This window comes from Coenobita brevimanus, chromosome 101 (genome assembly GCF_032717465.1).
Source record: "Coenobita brevimanus isolate Jiangsu-jjx chromosome 101, ASM3271746v2, whole genome shotgun sequence".
NCBI classification, from domain to species: Eukaryota; Metazoa; Arthropoda; class Malacostraca; order Decapoda; family Coenobitidae; genus Coenobita; species Coenobita brevimanus.
In genome coordinates this window covers 63,302,261-63,318,545 of record NC_137054.1, presented here as the reverse complement: position 1 = coordinate 63,318,545, position 16,285 = coordinate 63,302,261, and the positions used below count along the sequence as shown (strand labels likewise).

Sequence of the window (16,285 nt, the reverse complement as noted above, 5' to 3'; positions counted from 1 at the left end):
GAGAAGAGTAAAGTGATGGTAAATGGGAGAAGGTGACTACCAGTGTGATGTTACAGTAAATGGAAAGAGACTGGAATTGGTGAGAGAGTTCAAATACCTGGGTACAGCGATAGAAAAGAGGAGAACGTGCAAAGCAAGTGGAAAGTAGAGTGACACAAAGAAGGAAAGTAGCTGGTTCTATGAAGGCCTTGATAAAAAACAGAGGCTTGTGTGTTAGAGCTGCACAAGGCTCACACGGAGGAGTGTTAGTGCCAACTTTAACATATGCGTGTAAGACTATGGCGTGGCATGAAAATGAAAAGTCAAGAATGAGAGCAGTGGAGATGGGACTGCTGAGGAATGTATGTGGAGTACAGAGAGTTGATAGGATACGAAATAATATGATTCGTGAAAGATGCGGAGTGAGGAAGTCTGTGGAAACCAAAATCGAAGAGAGTGTACTGAGATGATATGGTCAAGTGGAGAGAATGGATAACAACAGAGTGGTGAAAAAGGTATATCTGAGCGAATTTAAGGTAGGCCAAGGAGAAGGTGGAGGGATATGGTGGATGAGTGTGTGAGAAAGAGAGGTATGGAAGTTGGTGAGGCTACGGGACTGACAAGAGATTGAGCTGGCTGGATGAATGTTGTGAGAAGAAGTGCATGATCAGGGATTTGGCACTCCTTTTTAACGTGACAGCATTTGGATTGACTCGATTGGATACATTTATGTGATGCAGCAGAATGTGTTGATTGTTTCTGGCATATCAGATAGAGCCAGGATTCCAGGGGCTTGAATGATGAGTGAATGGAAGTGTGGCCCACTGGATTGGGAGAACTTGGGCTGTCTGGACATTGCTACTCCTCGCTCTGCCCTACGGTGGGAAAGGAAGTTCGGATGATGATGATGATGATGATGAGTTTGATTTCCCAAGTTTTATTTAAATGATCCCTTATGAGCTAAATTTAGTCCATAATTAACAGAGATATGCTCATTTAAACATACCAGGTAAAAGAAAAAAATATATGACAAACTGAGCATCAAAGATTTTCAGTCTTTCCTAACATTCTTTGTCAGTATTCTGCAATATTCTCTGTGTTTGGCAGAACCCCTGAAGGCCATTGCCCACAAGGCAGCATCCGTGAGTTCCAAGATGCTTAAACTTATAAATTATCACTCTGCATAATAACATCTTCCCAAATAAAAATCTATGGCTGTGGTTAACAGAACTGCTCAGAACCGCTGGGGCCATATGATCTTGTAGGTGGCCCCTGAGAATACCATCCTGATCAAGATGGAAGTCAGCTAGGGCTAGGTAAAATACTAGGAGCGTGTATAACACCTAAGTGTGACCATCAGATGCTGCTTTCCCCCCCTCCAACGACAGCCCCTGGGGGCTAAGTCCAGCTTAAAACCTGGTGTGTGTAGAGGTCAAATGCTGCAATTTATTTTTATATAGGTAATTCTCATCTTAAATGTCAGGACCCACTTGCCTAGTCCCAGGCTCATATGCTCCTCATGAGGCAGCATAGAATTGGATGATGGATGGATGGTAAAAAAAAAAAAAAAAAAAAAAAAGTATGGTGGTGCACTGGGGGAAAACATTCACACACAAAAAGCTGTACAGTGCAGCCTTGTATGTGGTAGGGTTGCTTCATGTGAAGACCTACAGCATAACAAATTTTCACATAACAAGGTCAACATAACATGGGTTCAATGGGGTTAGGGAGGGTGATCTCAACTGCAAAGCACAAAATGACCTAAAAAACCCTCTGCCACACACCTAAAGTTTGTCCTATACTGGTACGAACCATCATCAAGGGTCCCTTTCTCCCCCACGATGGGTGACAGTTGGAGGGCCTGGACGGCCATTCCACACAAAAAGATATGGCATCACTTCACTTAATATTGCACACTGCACTATCTTTAAAGTCCCTCACTGTCATTTGGCAACTGAATAGTGTTTCAGTGGCCTTTCAGCATCAAATAAAATGAAAAGCAATGATCACAGCCAATGTAAACACTGGGCGGGCATCTCTGCTCAGTCAGCTGTGTAGAGGTTTGTTATGGAGATGATGATTACGTAAAGTTGACACAATTTCCAAGTCACAAGATTCAGTATTTCATATACAAAGAGTATCGCATCACTTAATAATGCACAATGCACCATTTGTAAAGCACTTGCACTCTTATTTGGCAATAATAATGTGTTTCAGTGGTCCTTCATGCACAAAATAAAACACGAGGTAATGATAACAACCAATGTAAACACTAAGTGGGCATCTTCGCTCGGTCAGCTGTGTAGAGGCCTAGAAAGGGGATGATGGTTATGTAAGGCTGACATGATTTCTAAGTCACACACAAAAAAGTACCGTATTTGCCGGTGTATAGGGCGACTCTTGAACCTCACAAAAAATGCCCCAAACTGGGGGTCGTCCTAAACACCAGGTATAAAATCCTAATCTCTACATCCTGTGGTTATCAGATCCATAGGCGTGATGGGGAACATCCCCAATCACTCACCTTGAACCTTGTTTCACTATATATAGTACAGTAATCACTCCAATATCCGGATCAATAGAGCCATCAGTAGGTTCGGATATTGGTTTTGTCCGGATATTGGGCCCCAGCTTATGGACTTGTACTTACGGACCCTAACACAGAGAAACACCTATACAACTCCCTCCGGACATGCATAGCACCTATTTAACACCCAAATCACACCAATAAGGCACATAAATGACTGAAATAAATGCAATAGACACATAAAATGTGGGTTTAGAAGTATGTTCATACATTAATAAACATTCTGGTACTTATGGACTCTAACCGAACCTAACCTAACCGAACTCTGAAAAACACATTCCTACTGCACATGCATGAGGTAAGTTTAGTATGGAAAGAAGTACAGTATGACACTTTCTGGTAAGTATAGTATGGGAAAAAATACAATATGAAACATTCTGGTAAATATAGTATGGAAAATAGTACAACATGAAACATTTTGGCTACTTACAGCAAGTCCCTGGCCACCTCGATGAATAACCGCCTCCTCTCGGACTCTGACAGTAAGAACGATTTCCTGAAGCACTTGCACTACACTCTTCCTGAAGTCTTGCACTGAACTTAGTCACTAACACACAGAAGTCCGTTCTTTTCACAGTGTTCACTTTAGTCCAAATAATGTTCCATTAAATTTAAGTGTTGCACATTAACTTTTCCCAAGCCATGGCGAAGAGCGTAGGTCTTGTCGCGGTGAGAGACAGGCGGGAAGTGGGGAGGATGCAGCGGCGCTCTATCGGACGTCGGAGGAATGACGAACCAAAACAATGTTCTCACGCGGCGCGCGCGGCAAGTTCAAATTACGGACGGCAAAAAATCGATTTTTTTTCCAATTTTTTTGGATTTTCGGACCATTTTGGGAATGTTTGATCCCAGGACGATAAGGTTCGGTTAGTGGGGATGTTCGGTTATTGGGCTTCCGGATATTAGAGGGATTACTGTACATACAAAAATCCATTGAAATTACTATCATCATCATCATCAAACACAACTTCCTTTCTACATGAAGGCAAATTTTTAAAAAAATATCTCCACGGATACAGCCATGAGGACATAAGAAAAGTGAGTAACCTGTTTAGCACACAACACAAACACCAACATGAGTCTCGGTCTGAGAGCGACCGGCAGTCAGGCTGGGACACGTTGTTTCCCAGTTGCCACTGAATGCAGGGTTACCAGATCTGAAGCATGGCTCATTACCCTGTTCCTTTGTTTCATTACAAAGCTGGTTTTTTTCTGTTCTTGCTGCCACTAATTCATAAGCAGCAGCATTCTCTCAGGGTTAACATCTTATTTCCAGCGACCACAAACCCCATCATCACTCCAAGTAATAAATGAAGAAAATACGAAGCTTGTTTTAAGTTAAAAGTGGTGGAATACGCCAAATCATCCAATAATTGTGCTGCTGCGAGAGAATATGATGTGACAGAAAAGATGGTACGTGCATGGAGATTGGAAGAACACTTACTAAGGGATATGCCAAGGAATTTGTGCCATGAGAAAAAAAAGAGAGCACAGTGGCCAATTTTGGAGAAGCATGTAACCGACATGGTCCATGGACAGTGCTAAAATGGGTACACTGTCACAAGAAACAAATTTTGCATTTGGGCACTTTAGTGGGCCAGAGAAAACAAGGAGCACAGCAGAGATTTCAAAGCAACAGTTTCATGGTGTTCTCATTTCATGAAAAGACATGATCTAGTACTGTACTGAGACAAAAATAGCACAGCAATTACCAAAAGATCTTGAATGCAAGATTACCAGTTTCCAACGGTACATCATAGGCCTACGCAAGAAGCATGGATATCCATTAAGCAACACTGGGAACATGGATGAAACTCCAATGAATTTTGATATGGTTGGAAATCAAACTGTTGAGGAGAAGGGTGCAAAAACAGTGTTAGTGAAAACAACAGGACACGAGAAAACAAGCTTTAAATTAGCACTTTCGTGTATGGCAGACGGAATCAAAGCTGAGCCCAATGGTTATTTTCAAGTGAAAAACGACGCCAAAAATAAAGTTCCCAGTTGGAATTTTTGTTCACGTCAATGAGAACAGTTGCATAAACAAATATGGAATGAAACTGCGTACTGAGCATGTGTGGCGAAGGCGATCTGGTGGCTTGCTAAAACAGCGTAGCCTGACAATATGGGACATGTTCAAAAGTCATTTAACAGAGGGAACAAAAACATACATGGCAGGAAACAACAGTGATATTGCTGTTATTCCTGGTGGGTTAACTTCAGTTCTATAACCACTTGATGTCTGTCTGAATAAACCATTCAAGGACCACATCCGTGAGCAATGGAACGAGTGGATGATCAGTGATAAAAAGTTGTATACAAAAGGTAGGAATATGCGTGCTCCAGGTCTGGATGTGCTGTGATTTTATTATCAAGGCATGGAATGATATTTCTAAGGAAACAGTCATCAACTCTTTCAAGAAAGTGAAATTTCCAATTCAATGGATGGCATGGAAGATGACATTGCGTAGGCGGATGAGGAAGAGGAAGCCGATGCTGAAGCTACATCTTTGAATCTAAAGTCTGATCCTTACGACAAAGAACTGCAAACTTTAACCCAAGATGAAGTTGATGAACTGATGATGTCAGATGTGGATGATACTGATTTTGAAGGTTATTAATCACTGAAAGTTGATGTAATGACATTAATAAAATATAAGTTTCTTTTAACCTTATGTATGAAATTCATCTTAACATGATTTTCAGTTTTTAATACAGTATGACTTAATACTGGAAGCTTTAATGTATAACCCATTTAGATGTCGGAGGTGGTGCATGCACCCTAGATAGCCTGTGAAACCCACAGAAGCTGGTTTAAGGTAAAAACCTAACCAAAGGCTGTGCTGCTTAGCACGGTGATGGTAGTACTGTATCATTTCACTGGTCAATAGGAAGTGTTAAAGGACGGGTTACTGGGGCAGCAAACTCCCAGTATCTAGAGTTGGAGGTCATCATAATGCACAGAGTATGCCTCTAAACCCACATACTGTATGTAAATATCGGGGGTAGTCTTATACACAGGTCGGCCCTATACACTGGCAAATACGGTGTCACTTCACTTAATATTGCATACTGCACTATTATGTTAAGCACTTGCACCATTTTTTGGCAATAACAATGATGTTTCTGTGGACTTTCATGCACAAAACAGAAATACAGACAATGATCACAGCCAATGTAAACACTGGGCAGACATTTTGGCATGGGTGCATCACTGCGTCCGGATGAGATTTTCGGAGGATGCTGTTGAACCTATCATTGTAGTGAAACCGCAGTTTATTGTTTAACATTGTACTGACAAAGGGAATAACCTTATAATTATCCCTGTAGCAATTTATCACATAACGGGGTGTTGTACAATGACACTGCACCATACTGAGCAGTCGTGCTCAGAAAACATTCAGGAAAAATATTTGTTGCTGCCAGAAAAAAGAGAAAGAGAGAGAGAGAGAGGGGGGGGGGGGGGCTGTGTCTTGCCCAATGGTTAATGTGTCTAAGGATGTAATTATCTCAACTCTGAATAGTGGCTGATCTTTTGGCAGCAAAATTGTAGATTACGCCCTTAGCCCCTCACATACATAGTGAAAAATATCTTAAGGTCTGATGTTAAAATCATTACCCATCCCTGCCCCGGAGGGGCTTGGGGACGAGTATTGCTTTCACTCGGTTTGTCTGTCTGTCTGTTAAAAAACTTCACGCAAAAACTACTGATGCGAATTTGACTAATTAAATTTTGGCCCAAACTGGGCCAACATCCAGGCTGTAGGCCCTCCAAAATATAAAGCATCATCATTATCATCATCATCATCTAATCCCGTGAGAAGCGAAGGAGCCCAGGGCTAGGGAAGTTGGTCCTGACATTTAAGATGAAAGTGACCAGCCTCACTCATCCCTAAGTGGCATTACGTGAGCAATAAACCCCAACCACCCCTTGGACATAAACCTGCACCGGCTCAATCTGGAGGAGGGGGGTAAAAAATTGTTTTCGCCATAACTTCTATCAAATTCGTCATATTAACATGAAACTAAAACCTAAAGGTGCAAGTTTCAAATCTGCATCCTATAACATGCCTCATTACGTCAGAGGGGTCAACCCCAATTAGTGGTAAGGGGGTCAATGTCAGGCGGGTCGGGCCTAGAATTTCAAACAGGCATAAAATGGTCAATTTTCACCCGATTTACTCCAAATCTGATATGTGACATCTTTGACTAGATATCCTGTTGCATTTATATGTCAGCACTAAAATGACTGCCAGAGTCGGGTTGGCTGTGCCTTGGCACCGCTTCTTGTTAAATACTATGATCTCTTGGTTTATCACACATAATTGGTACTGCGCCTAGTCTGTGATAATGAAATGCGTGATAACGAAAGCACAGAGCCTAAGGGATTTATCCTAAATGGTACTGGACATCCCACTTATAAAACCAAATATTCCCTTTTACAAAAATTTGGACATGCTAATTACATACATATGGTTATGGTAGGTATCAGAAACACACATTGGCATGGTTAGGTTAATAGAAAATGATAAAAAGGGCAAAATAAGGAAGATGTACCATATAGAGAACTGAGATGGGCTTGAAGGGGTTTTCATTATTAACTACAGTATTGAAATGTGGGCCAACATATGCTTTGCACTCCTTACTGATCTATTACATATCAAGGATTGAAAGCAAAACCTATACAATACTGATTTATCGACATCTTATAACTTGCCTTAAGTGGGGTATTCACTGGCCAATTTTTCATGTACGGTAAAAGTCCTCTCATTCGGCATCTTCGGGACCAAGCAGGTGCCGAAAAGGCAGAAACTACTGGTTGACCGGAAAAACCTTCCAGAAAGTTTCTAGGAATCATGGCCGGTCACCCCAGTGCAATCACAGTGTCTTGCAAGTATTATTGGTCAATCCTAAGCACAAAATCGACCTTCTGTTTCTCAAGGTCATATACAGTGGATGAGCTCACACCGATATCTTCTATTATCTTCTTCCTAGGAACACCCACTTCCAATATTTTCAATAATTCAATCTCCTTGGTGATAGCACCTTATATTTTCACAACATCAATGGGCTTTCCACTGGTAGAGGCCATTGTGCAACACGAGAACGAGAGGATGACCATAAAATACCATGACACAGTTTCCAAACTTTTGAAAGATCTCACTCACAAATCCAGACACTCACGACCCATAATGGCCGACAGCGCATGTAGTGCTGGCAAGCAGAAATCTTCAAAAGCATTAAGTTCAACTTCAAAATACGCTAAGCTATAGGTGAACTGTTCAAACTTTCGCACTAAATTGGACTTCAAAGCATGCTAGATATAGCAGAAAATCTAATATTTATCGGTGCTAAATTATTATGAAAAGCACTAGATCTAGCACCAACAGCACCAGACTGGCAACTATGCATGCACGGCATGGGTACCAGTATGGGTACCAGCAGGAAGCCGGCAACCCCGTCGTTGGTGCCAATGGGCTCAGTACATTTGCTGGAAGAGCAGAGAACTTTCGTAATAGGACTACAGTATTTATAAAAACCGCTGAAAGACCAGAAATACCATAAGAGCAGATGCTGAATGAGAGGACTTTTACTGTATATTGACCCTAGGTCCGGTTTAGCAGATCCCAATCAGACGTCTTATATAACGAAGTATCAGATATACCATCCACCTCTTCCCTCGATTAGTCTGTTCACACAACGTCCCACTGTACAACATATCTGAGTTACAATCCATAGCTAACAGTACAGCATCCCTCTCGTACATTTTCTTCCCCTACTGTTTTCAATAATACCTGGGCCAAATATGGTCGGCGCTCAGTGACGTTATACTTGACCCAGGCCATGACTGCACTGAACACCTGCTCTTCAGACCGTACATTCAGTTCCTCACTGGAGATAATGTCCATCAGCTGATTCACAGGAAGCTCCATGAACTCTTCACTCTCCATAACCTGTATATTTGCAAAGGAGAAAGAATACAGTTAGGGTAATATATGGTATATCCTAAAGAAATTACATTAGGTTAGAATGGTGTTCATTAGTTACTGTAGCTGTAACACTGCAGATCCCATTACTCGTCACTCTAGAAAACTAGTACATAGTGTAGGGTAAATATAACAGGATGGCTATGCAATTTAATATTAATAATCTTTTAATATTAATTATTTTTTTATTTAACTTCATTCAGCCCAGGCACATATCTTTTAAGCTGTAAAAAAAATGTAAGATTAACAACAATAAACTAATTAGATATCCTTGGGCTGAAGGGGTTATGCAAATTTTTTTTTTTTTTTACCATTTCAACCTCAGGCCATCAACCTGCAGTTAGTTAATACTATTTGGCATATAGCAGCATAAAGTAAATGAGATCTTCAATGTGGACGAAAATAATGTTTCATTTCGTTTATAAAGGCTCCAACGTGCTTGCATGTCTCGGCCTTGGTCACCAAATGGCAGTTCTCCATGTTGCTTCATCTATGGTAGCCTCCCAATTCAGTCCCTTATCCCTGAGGTCACACTCTATAACCTCACTGCAAGTCTTTTTTTGGTCTGCCTCTCACAACCTTGCCCTCATTGTTAACACTTCTCACTTTCTGTACTCAACTGTCATCCCCCATCCTCTCCAGATGCCTAACCACTTAAATCTACCTCTCCACATCACAACACCATAACAAATCAATTCCATCTTTCCTCTTAACTCTTCCACTGTAAACCTACCCCCCCCCCCCAGGCCTCACATTCAATGATGCATTGCACATCCACCTAATCATTGTCATTTCTGTACGTGTAAGCCAGTGAATATCCTCTTCCTTTACTGCCCAGGTCTCACTATCATTCACGATTACATTCCTAACAAATGCCACATACAAAGATCCCTTAGAATGGAAAGAGAGCCCTCTCAATGTCAGAAAGGCAACAGCTCCCTGAACTTCCTTCAACCATTTCTCACTCTAGCCACAGAGCTAGCTCCAGTCCCACCTCCTGCACATAACATGTCTTCCAAGTAACAAAACTCTTCCACACACTTAAGACTCACCAGCAAGATCAATCCTTTCACGCCAGACAATCTCCACATGCTCTCCCCGACACACTGCACACATGTAGCCAGCATTATCTTGCTGGCTGCCTCTAATACCACTAAATCTCTTATGTACTCACTTATCACAAACACTGTACAAGATGGAATTACTTCCCATGTCCTTGTGGCAAACTGCACATGGCCTCTGCCTCTATTACTACTAAATCTCTTATGCAACCACTTATCACAAACACGGCACAAGATGGAATTACTTCCCACACCCTTGTGGCAAACCAAACAGGGCCACTATCCCTCTTCTTTGACTGCACTAATACAAATGCTAGATACCATCACTTTTGTTTTATCTGCATTTACTCTCAAGACCTGGTGCCCTAGAACATCTCTCCAATTTCTAAATCTTTCTTCCACCTCCCTTTCATTCTCTGCAATCAATACCATATCATTGGCACACAACATCTTTCTTGTAAATCCATTTCTGAAGACATGTGAAAGGACTTCAAGCACCACGTTAAACAATAAGGGGCTGGACCTGGAGTGGTGGCGTCTTCGTCGTGGGTCTACCCCCCAGAGGCTGTCGAAGAGAAGAGGAGGACAGCATGGGGGCCAAACCACCGCAAACCCCCCCGGCCCCTCACGGGGCTCGAGTACCCGGGAGTGGCTTCAGTCACCCGGGCAAGTACCACATCTCCCAACACAACACACACAACAACACCGTTTTATCTACACCGAGAAAATGACTCCCCGGCTGTCATTTCTCGACGACTTCTTCTAGCTGGGGACATTGACCGCAATCCAGGACACATAAACAAATACATATGTCCAACATGTTCAAAACCAATCACTTCGAGCCAACAGACAAAGGGTTCAGTTCAGTGCAATTCCTGCAAAAACTGGACCCATTACACCTGCACAACACTTGCCCCTAGCACGGGCCAAACAGGGTAGTACTCCCGAGGGAAATGGGAATGCTGGTGATAGGGAGAGCTGGAGCTCCTGTTTCACTAGCAATCTAACCATCCCCCTATGCTGACCTTTTCAGTGTGACAGTAACATGGAGAGTAGACCAACATATTCTCCCAAACATTTCCTCTAACTATCTATGCACTGCACCACATGCACTTTACAGTTCACATAACGTATCCCACTACGTTACAGGGGTTGGCACCAGCAAGGGCATGCGGCCAGAAAACTTTGCCCCCGCTACCTAGTGGCGGACTTCTGGGGGGAGGCGTGGCGGGGGTTCCGCCGGCATAGATCATGGGTCCAGGGCGAGATGGGGCTCGGGCCTGTGCTAAAGGGTACAGGGCATTGCGGTTTCCAGGCTGCCGTTTCCGTCCAATAGAGAGGGGCCCGAACCTGGGAGTAGCACCCAAGGAGGCTACCCTATCAGTGGTTGTATAATGGCGGGATAGTTGCAGTGCGGTGTGCTTGAAGGGTGTCCCTGCAGCAGTCCTGGCAGGGTGCCCCGAGGCCACTACCACAGCCACTGGTAAGCTGGTGGGCTAGGGGTCCCAGATCCATTGCCTAGACCTGGGACTATGCAGTGAGTGGGACCTGTGCTGTGTCTGTCCCCCTATATTAATACTGAAGATGACAAAACAAAATAAGTTTCAAAGCAAGCCTGAGGACAGTAAATCACCCATGGGGATGTGGGTGGGTTCATGGAATGTGAGAAGTTTGAGGGGAGGAGCGGAGGAAGTCGTTGAGGCATTCAGTAGGAGGTGGGTGGATGTGGTGTGTTTGCAGGAAGTCCAGTACAGGGGTGGATCAGCCAGAAAGACTGTTGGGAAGGACTGTTGCTATAAGTTGTTTTGGCAGGAGGGGACAGACGGATATGGAGGTGTTGGTGTGATGGTTGCGGAGAAATGGGTGGAATATGTTATGAATGTTTTGAGAGTAAGCGATAGGATATTGGTAGTGAAAATTCTGTTCGGTAGAAAGATAACTGCAATTATATCGGCATATACTCCAAAGGCAGGATTGGATGAATCAGAGAAAGATAGATTTTGGGATGATTTAAAACGTGTAGTGGGTGGTATGCGGGATGATGAGATAGTGATTTTGGGAGGGGACTTAAATGGTCATGTAGGTGAAGCAGCACAAGGTTATGAAGGAGTGCATGGTGGATGTGCGTATGGTCTAAGGAATGCAGAAGGGGAAAGGATACTCGAGTTTGGGGAGGCAACGGACATGATTGTGTGCAACACATATTTTAGGATAAGAGACAGTAGGTTAATTACGTATGAGTCTGGGGGAAATAGCAGTCAGATAGATTATTTTCTGGTTAGGAGGGCCGATAGGAGGTTAGTGAGGGATATTAAAGTTATAGGAAGGGAGGAGTGTGTGCAGCAGCACAAACTATTAATTTGTGATATGGTGCTTAAAGAACAAGTGATGAAAAAGAGGACTTATGTACATAGGAGGAAAATATGAAAGCTGAAAAACCAAGTAGTAAGGGATGCCTTCTATAGCGAGTTGAGGAGAGTGGTGGCTGAACAGGGAGCTGTAGACAGAGGCATTAATGAACAGTACAGAGCCCTCAAGAACAATTTCTTGAGAGTTACTTATGTAATATGCGGTCGGACAAGAGGACCACCAAGACATAAAGTAACTTGGTGGTGGGATGAGGGTGTAGAAGCTGCAGTTAAGGAGAAAAGGCTTTTCCAGGAATGGAAGCAAAGAGGAATATTTGGCTGCCAAGCGTAGGGCTAGAAGAGAGGTATACAGGGCAAAGTCTGAGTCACAGAGACTATTACATGATAACCTAAATCATAGGGAGAGGAAAAATATGATATTTAGGGTGGCAGGTCAAGTCAAGAGGGATAATCGGGATATTATAGGTGAGCAGTGTGTGAAGAATGATGAAGGAAGGGTAGTGGTGACCAGTGAGGATATTAAAGATGCATGGAGAGAGCATTATAACCGGTTGTTGAATGAGGAGTTTAACTGGGACAGGGAGGGTTTGGAGCCAGCAGATCCAGTGTCTGGCCCTTGGCCTTTGATTGATACTGCTACTGTGAGTGAGGCAATAGGCAGGATGAGGGTGGGGAAGGCAGCAGGTGTGTCTGGGTTGACTTCTGAAATATTGAAAGCCTCAGGCGATATAGGGGTGAGTTTAGTCACTGACTTAATAAATAGGATTATTTATGAGTGTGTTGTCCCAGATGATTGGCTGAAGAGTGTAATCGTAAATGTGTATAAAGGGAAGGGTGATTCCCTGAAAGAGGAAATTGTACAGGTATAGAGCTCTTAGATCAGATAATTAAGGTAATGGAGAGAGTTTTAGAAGGTATGATTAGAGAAAGAGTGAATATTGATGAGATGCAGTTTGGGTTTATGCCAGGTAGGGGGACCACTGATGCCATATTCATTGTTCGACAGCTTCAGGAAAAATATATTGGTAGGAAAAGGGATCTTTATTTTGTCTGTGTTAATTTGGAAAAGGCCTTTGACTGAGTCCCTAGAGAGATGGTGAAGTGGGCAATGAGAAAGTTTGGCTTGGAGGAGTGGCTGGTTAGGGTGGTTATGGCTATGTATGTGGGTGTTCACACCCCAGTAAGAGTGAATGGAGATTTGAATGATGAGTTTTCCGTGAATGTTGGTGTGCATCAGGGGTCAGTCTTGAGTCCCATGTTGTTTATCATGGTACTTGAAGCCCTTTCACATGACTTTAGAAACGGACTCCTGTGGGAGTTGTTGTGTGCTGATGATTTGGTGTTGATTGCAGAGAACGAAAGGGAGACGGAGGAAAGGTTTAGGAAGTGGAGAGATGGTATGGGGCAAAAGGGTTTAAGGGTAAATGCAGATAAAACAAAAGTGATGATATCTAGGATTCGTGGTGTTACTGTCAAAGACGAGGGAGAGTGGCCATGTGCAGTTTCCCACAAGGGCGTGGGAAGTAATTCCATTTTGTGCGGTGTGTGTGATAAATGGGTGCATAAGAGATGTAGTGGTATCAGAGGTAGACTGCGAGATAATGCTGATTTTATGTGTACGGCGTGCCGGGGTGAGCAGGTGGAGATTGTCAGACGTGAAAAGATTGAACTTGCTGGTGAATCTCTTGAGTGTGTGGAAGAGTTTTGTTATTTTCAATACCATCTCAGCACTTCTGCGGCACCTCGGTTTGGGTTACCTTTCCTAGAAGGGTAGTCAAGTCGTACCCCACCTGCTCGTGGTGACCTCGCAGACACCCTGTTTTTTTTTTCCATTTCTGTTTTTTGTGCTTTTTTTCCATCGGTTTTCTTTTTTCCTCCTAAATTAGGGTGACACAAACGGGGGCGGCGCTACCCGGGTTTTTCCCGGGTAGTATTGTATATACGTTTTGCTGTTGTTGTCATTTTGTTTTTTTTTTGTTCTCCCTTATCATGAGTAAACAACACCAGTGCCCTCGCTGCAGTAGGTCTGTAGCAAAAAGTGCACAAGCACTGAAGTGCGCCTACTGCAGCGAGTGGATTCATATAGCTTGTGAAAATTTGGATGCAGGAGACTATCCATTCATGAAGAGGAGCCACCAGCTGGGCTTTCACTGGCTGTGTAGCCAGTGTGTTGCACCAGCAGACGAGGTCTTGGCTGGTGGAGGAAGTAGTACCAAGAAGGAGTATGAAGATAAAGTTATTGGGCCAATCTTTCAAGCAATCAGAGACGTATCAAATAGACTGGAGGCACTAGAGACCAAGGTCTCATCACCTATGGCGGTCACACAAGATCAGGCCAAGTCATTTGCGGATGCTGTTCGTGGGTCTCTCGTGGGGGGAGGGAAGGATCTGCCTGGGCGCGTGATTGAGATCAGTGCTCATGGCCAGAAAAAAGCCACTCATAGTCAGCATGTACTGATTGTGAAACCAGAGAGTGGCGCTAGTGCCCTGACAAATCAGATGGGACCAGAAGACATCAGAGGCGTACTTAACTCGCTACCGGTTGACAGCTGTCTTAAGACCAAGGCTGGTGGGCTGGTAATGAAGTTTCCGTCAGCTGAGGCCAAGGGGAAAGCAACTGGGGTGCTGACTGATCATTTTGGCTCTGAGGGCACTTTTTGCATATCAGAGCCAAAGACAATTCCGCCTAAAATGACCGTGACAGGCCTTTCCTCTTCCCTGGATGACTCTGACATCATCCCAAATATTCTGAGAAAAAACAATAAAATTAAGATGCTCGTTGATCGAGGTTGTACCCTCAACCTTCTCTTCACAAGGACAAGGAATGACACCAAAACTGCTGTCTTGAAGATGTCGCCAGAGGTGAGATCCTCCATTGTAGAACAGGGCAATTACATCTATGTGGATCTTACAAGATGCCGCGCTTTCGATAGATTCTGGGTTACACAGTGTCATCACTGCCAAGGCTTTGGTCATACATTTGAGAGATGTTCTAGGAAAAGTGATGAACCTAAATGTGTCTTTTGTGCTGGAGCCCATAAATCTAAGGACTGTAGTAACATAAATTCTCCCAAATGCATCAACTGCTCCTCTTTAAGACATCAAGATGCTAATTCAAAGTCACAGGTGGTTGCCCATTTTGCTTCAAGTAGAGAATGTCCAATTATGATTTCTCATAGGAATAGATTGATTGAAAACACTAATTTTGACCATTCAAAAAACTGACTACGTCCCTCTTGAACCAGTTAAGGATGGGTCTTTTAAATATTCGTTCCATCCGTAATAAGATAGACTATATTAATGAAACCCTAAATCAGCACGAGCTTGACATATTGTGCTTGACTGAAACCTGGTTGTATGAGTCTGATATTGATATTATTCGTAATGCCTTGCCTAAGACACATTCTATTATTAGTATTCCCAGGCCTGCTGCTGACTATCCAGGAGGAGGCGTAGCACTCATCTACTCTGCAGCACTTGCAAACGTTTCTCTCATTGACTCAGACCTGACCCCATCATCATTTGAATTTATGGAAGTATCAATAAATTTCCATCAGAATACCATTAGAATTGCAATTGTCTATCGACCAGGTCATCCGGGCAGAGATCGAGGTTTTATGGAGGAGTTTGGGCAGTTTCTTGAAGGGTTTTCTCTTAAACCTGGAGGACTTCTTGTTTGTGGTGATTTCAATTACTGGGTTGACAGTCCAGAGTCAAAACCATTTTCTTCAGAATTCCTTGAGTTGATCACCCAGAACAATTTTTTCAATCATGTGAGTAATCCAACTCATGTCTCAGAACATGTCCTTGACTTGATCTTGTCCCCTGTTGGTTGCAGGCGCGTATCAGATGTGGAGGTTGACTCATTTGACCCCCTCATCTCTGATCATGCTCTGATCACTCTTAGTTTTGATGTCCCAAAATCCCCTTCATATAAAAAGGTCATCAGGTTCAGAAATTACAACAATGTTGACCGCCAGTTGATGTGTTTTGAAATTGATCAACGTTTAAACTCCATCGATTCTTCAAGTCTTTCTTCTGGTGAATTGGTTGATATTTACAACAACGAGCTCAGGTAAATTTTTGACCATTATTGTCCTGAGGTAGTAAAAACAATCACTGTACGTGATAATTCTCCGTGGTATGGTCCATCCATTAATTCTTTGCGTAGACAACGTAGAAGGGCAGAACGTGAGTGGCGCTTGCAGCAGACCGAAGTAACTCGTTTGCGTTATGTTTTTGCGAGAAGAGCAGTCGTTCACACTGTAAAAGCCCAAAAGGCTAGGTATTATCAAAATAAAG

General features: G+C 43.1%; 1 protein-coding gene across 1 annotated transcript in view; it reads right to left on the bottom strand.

Moving 5' to 3' along the window:
• The window catches only part of LOC145414951 (kelch-like protein diablo), a 278,482-nt gene that overhangs the window by 171,927 nt on the left and 90,270 nt on the right, over positions 1-16,285 (bottom strand). Inside the window, exon 5 of the mRNA XM_080284363.1 lies at positions 8,362-8,520. Within this exon, the coding sequence (XP_080140489.1) occupies positions 8,362-8,520 (159 nt within the window). The remainder of the gene's footprint in view (positions 1-8,361; positions 8,521-16,285) is intronic.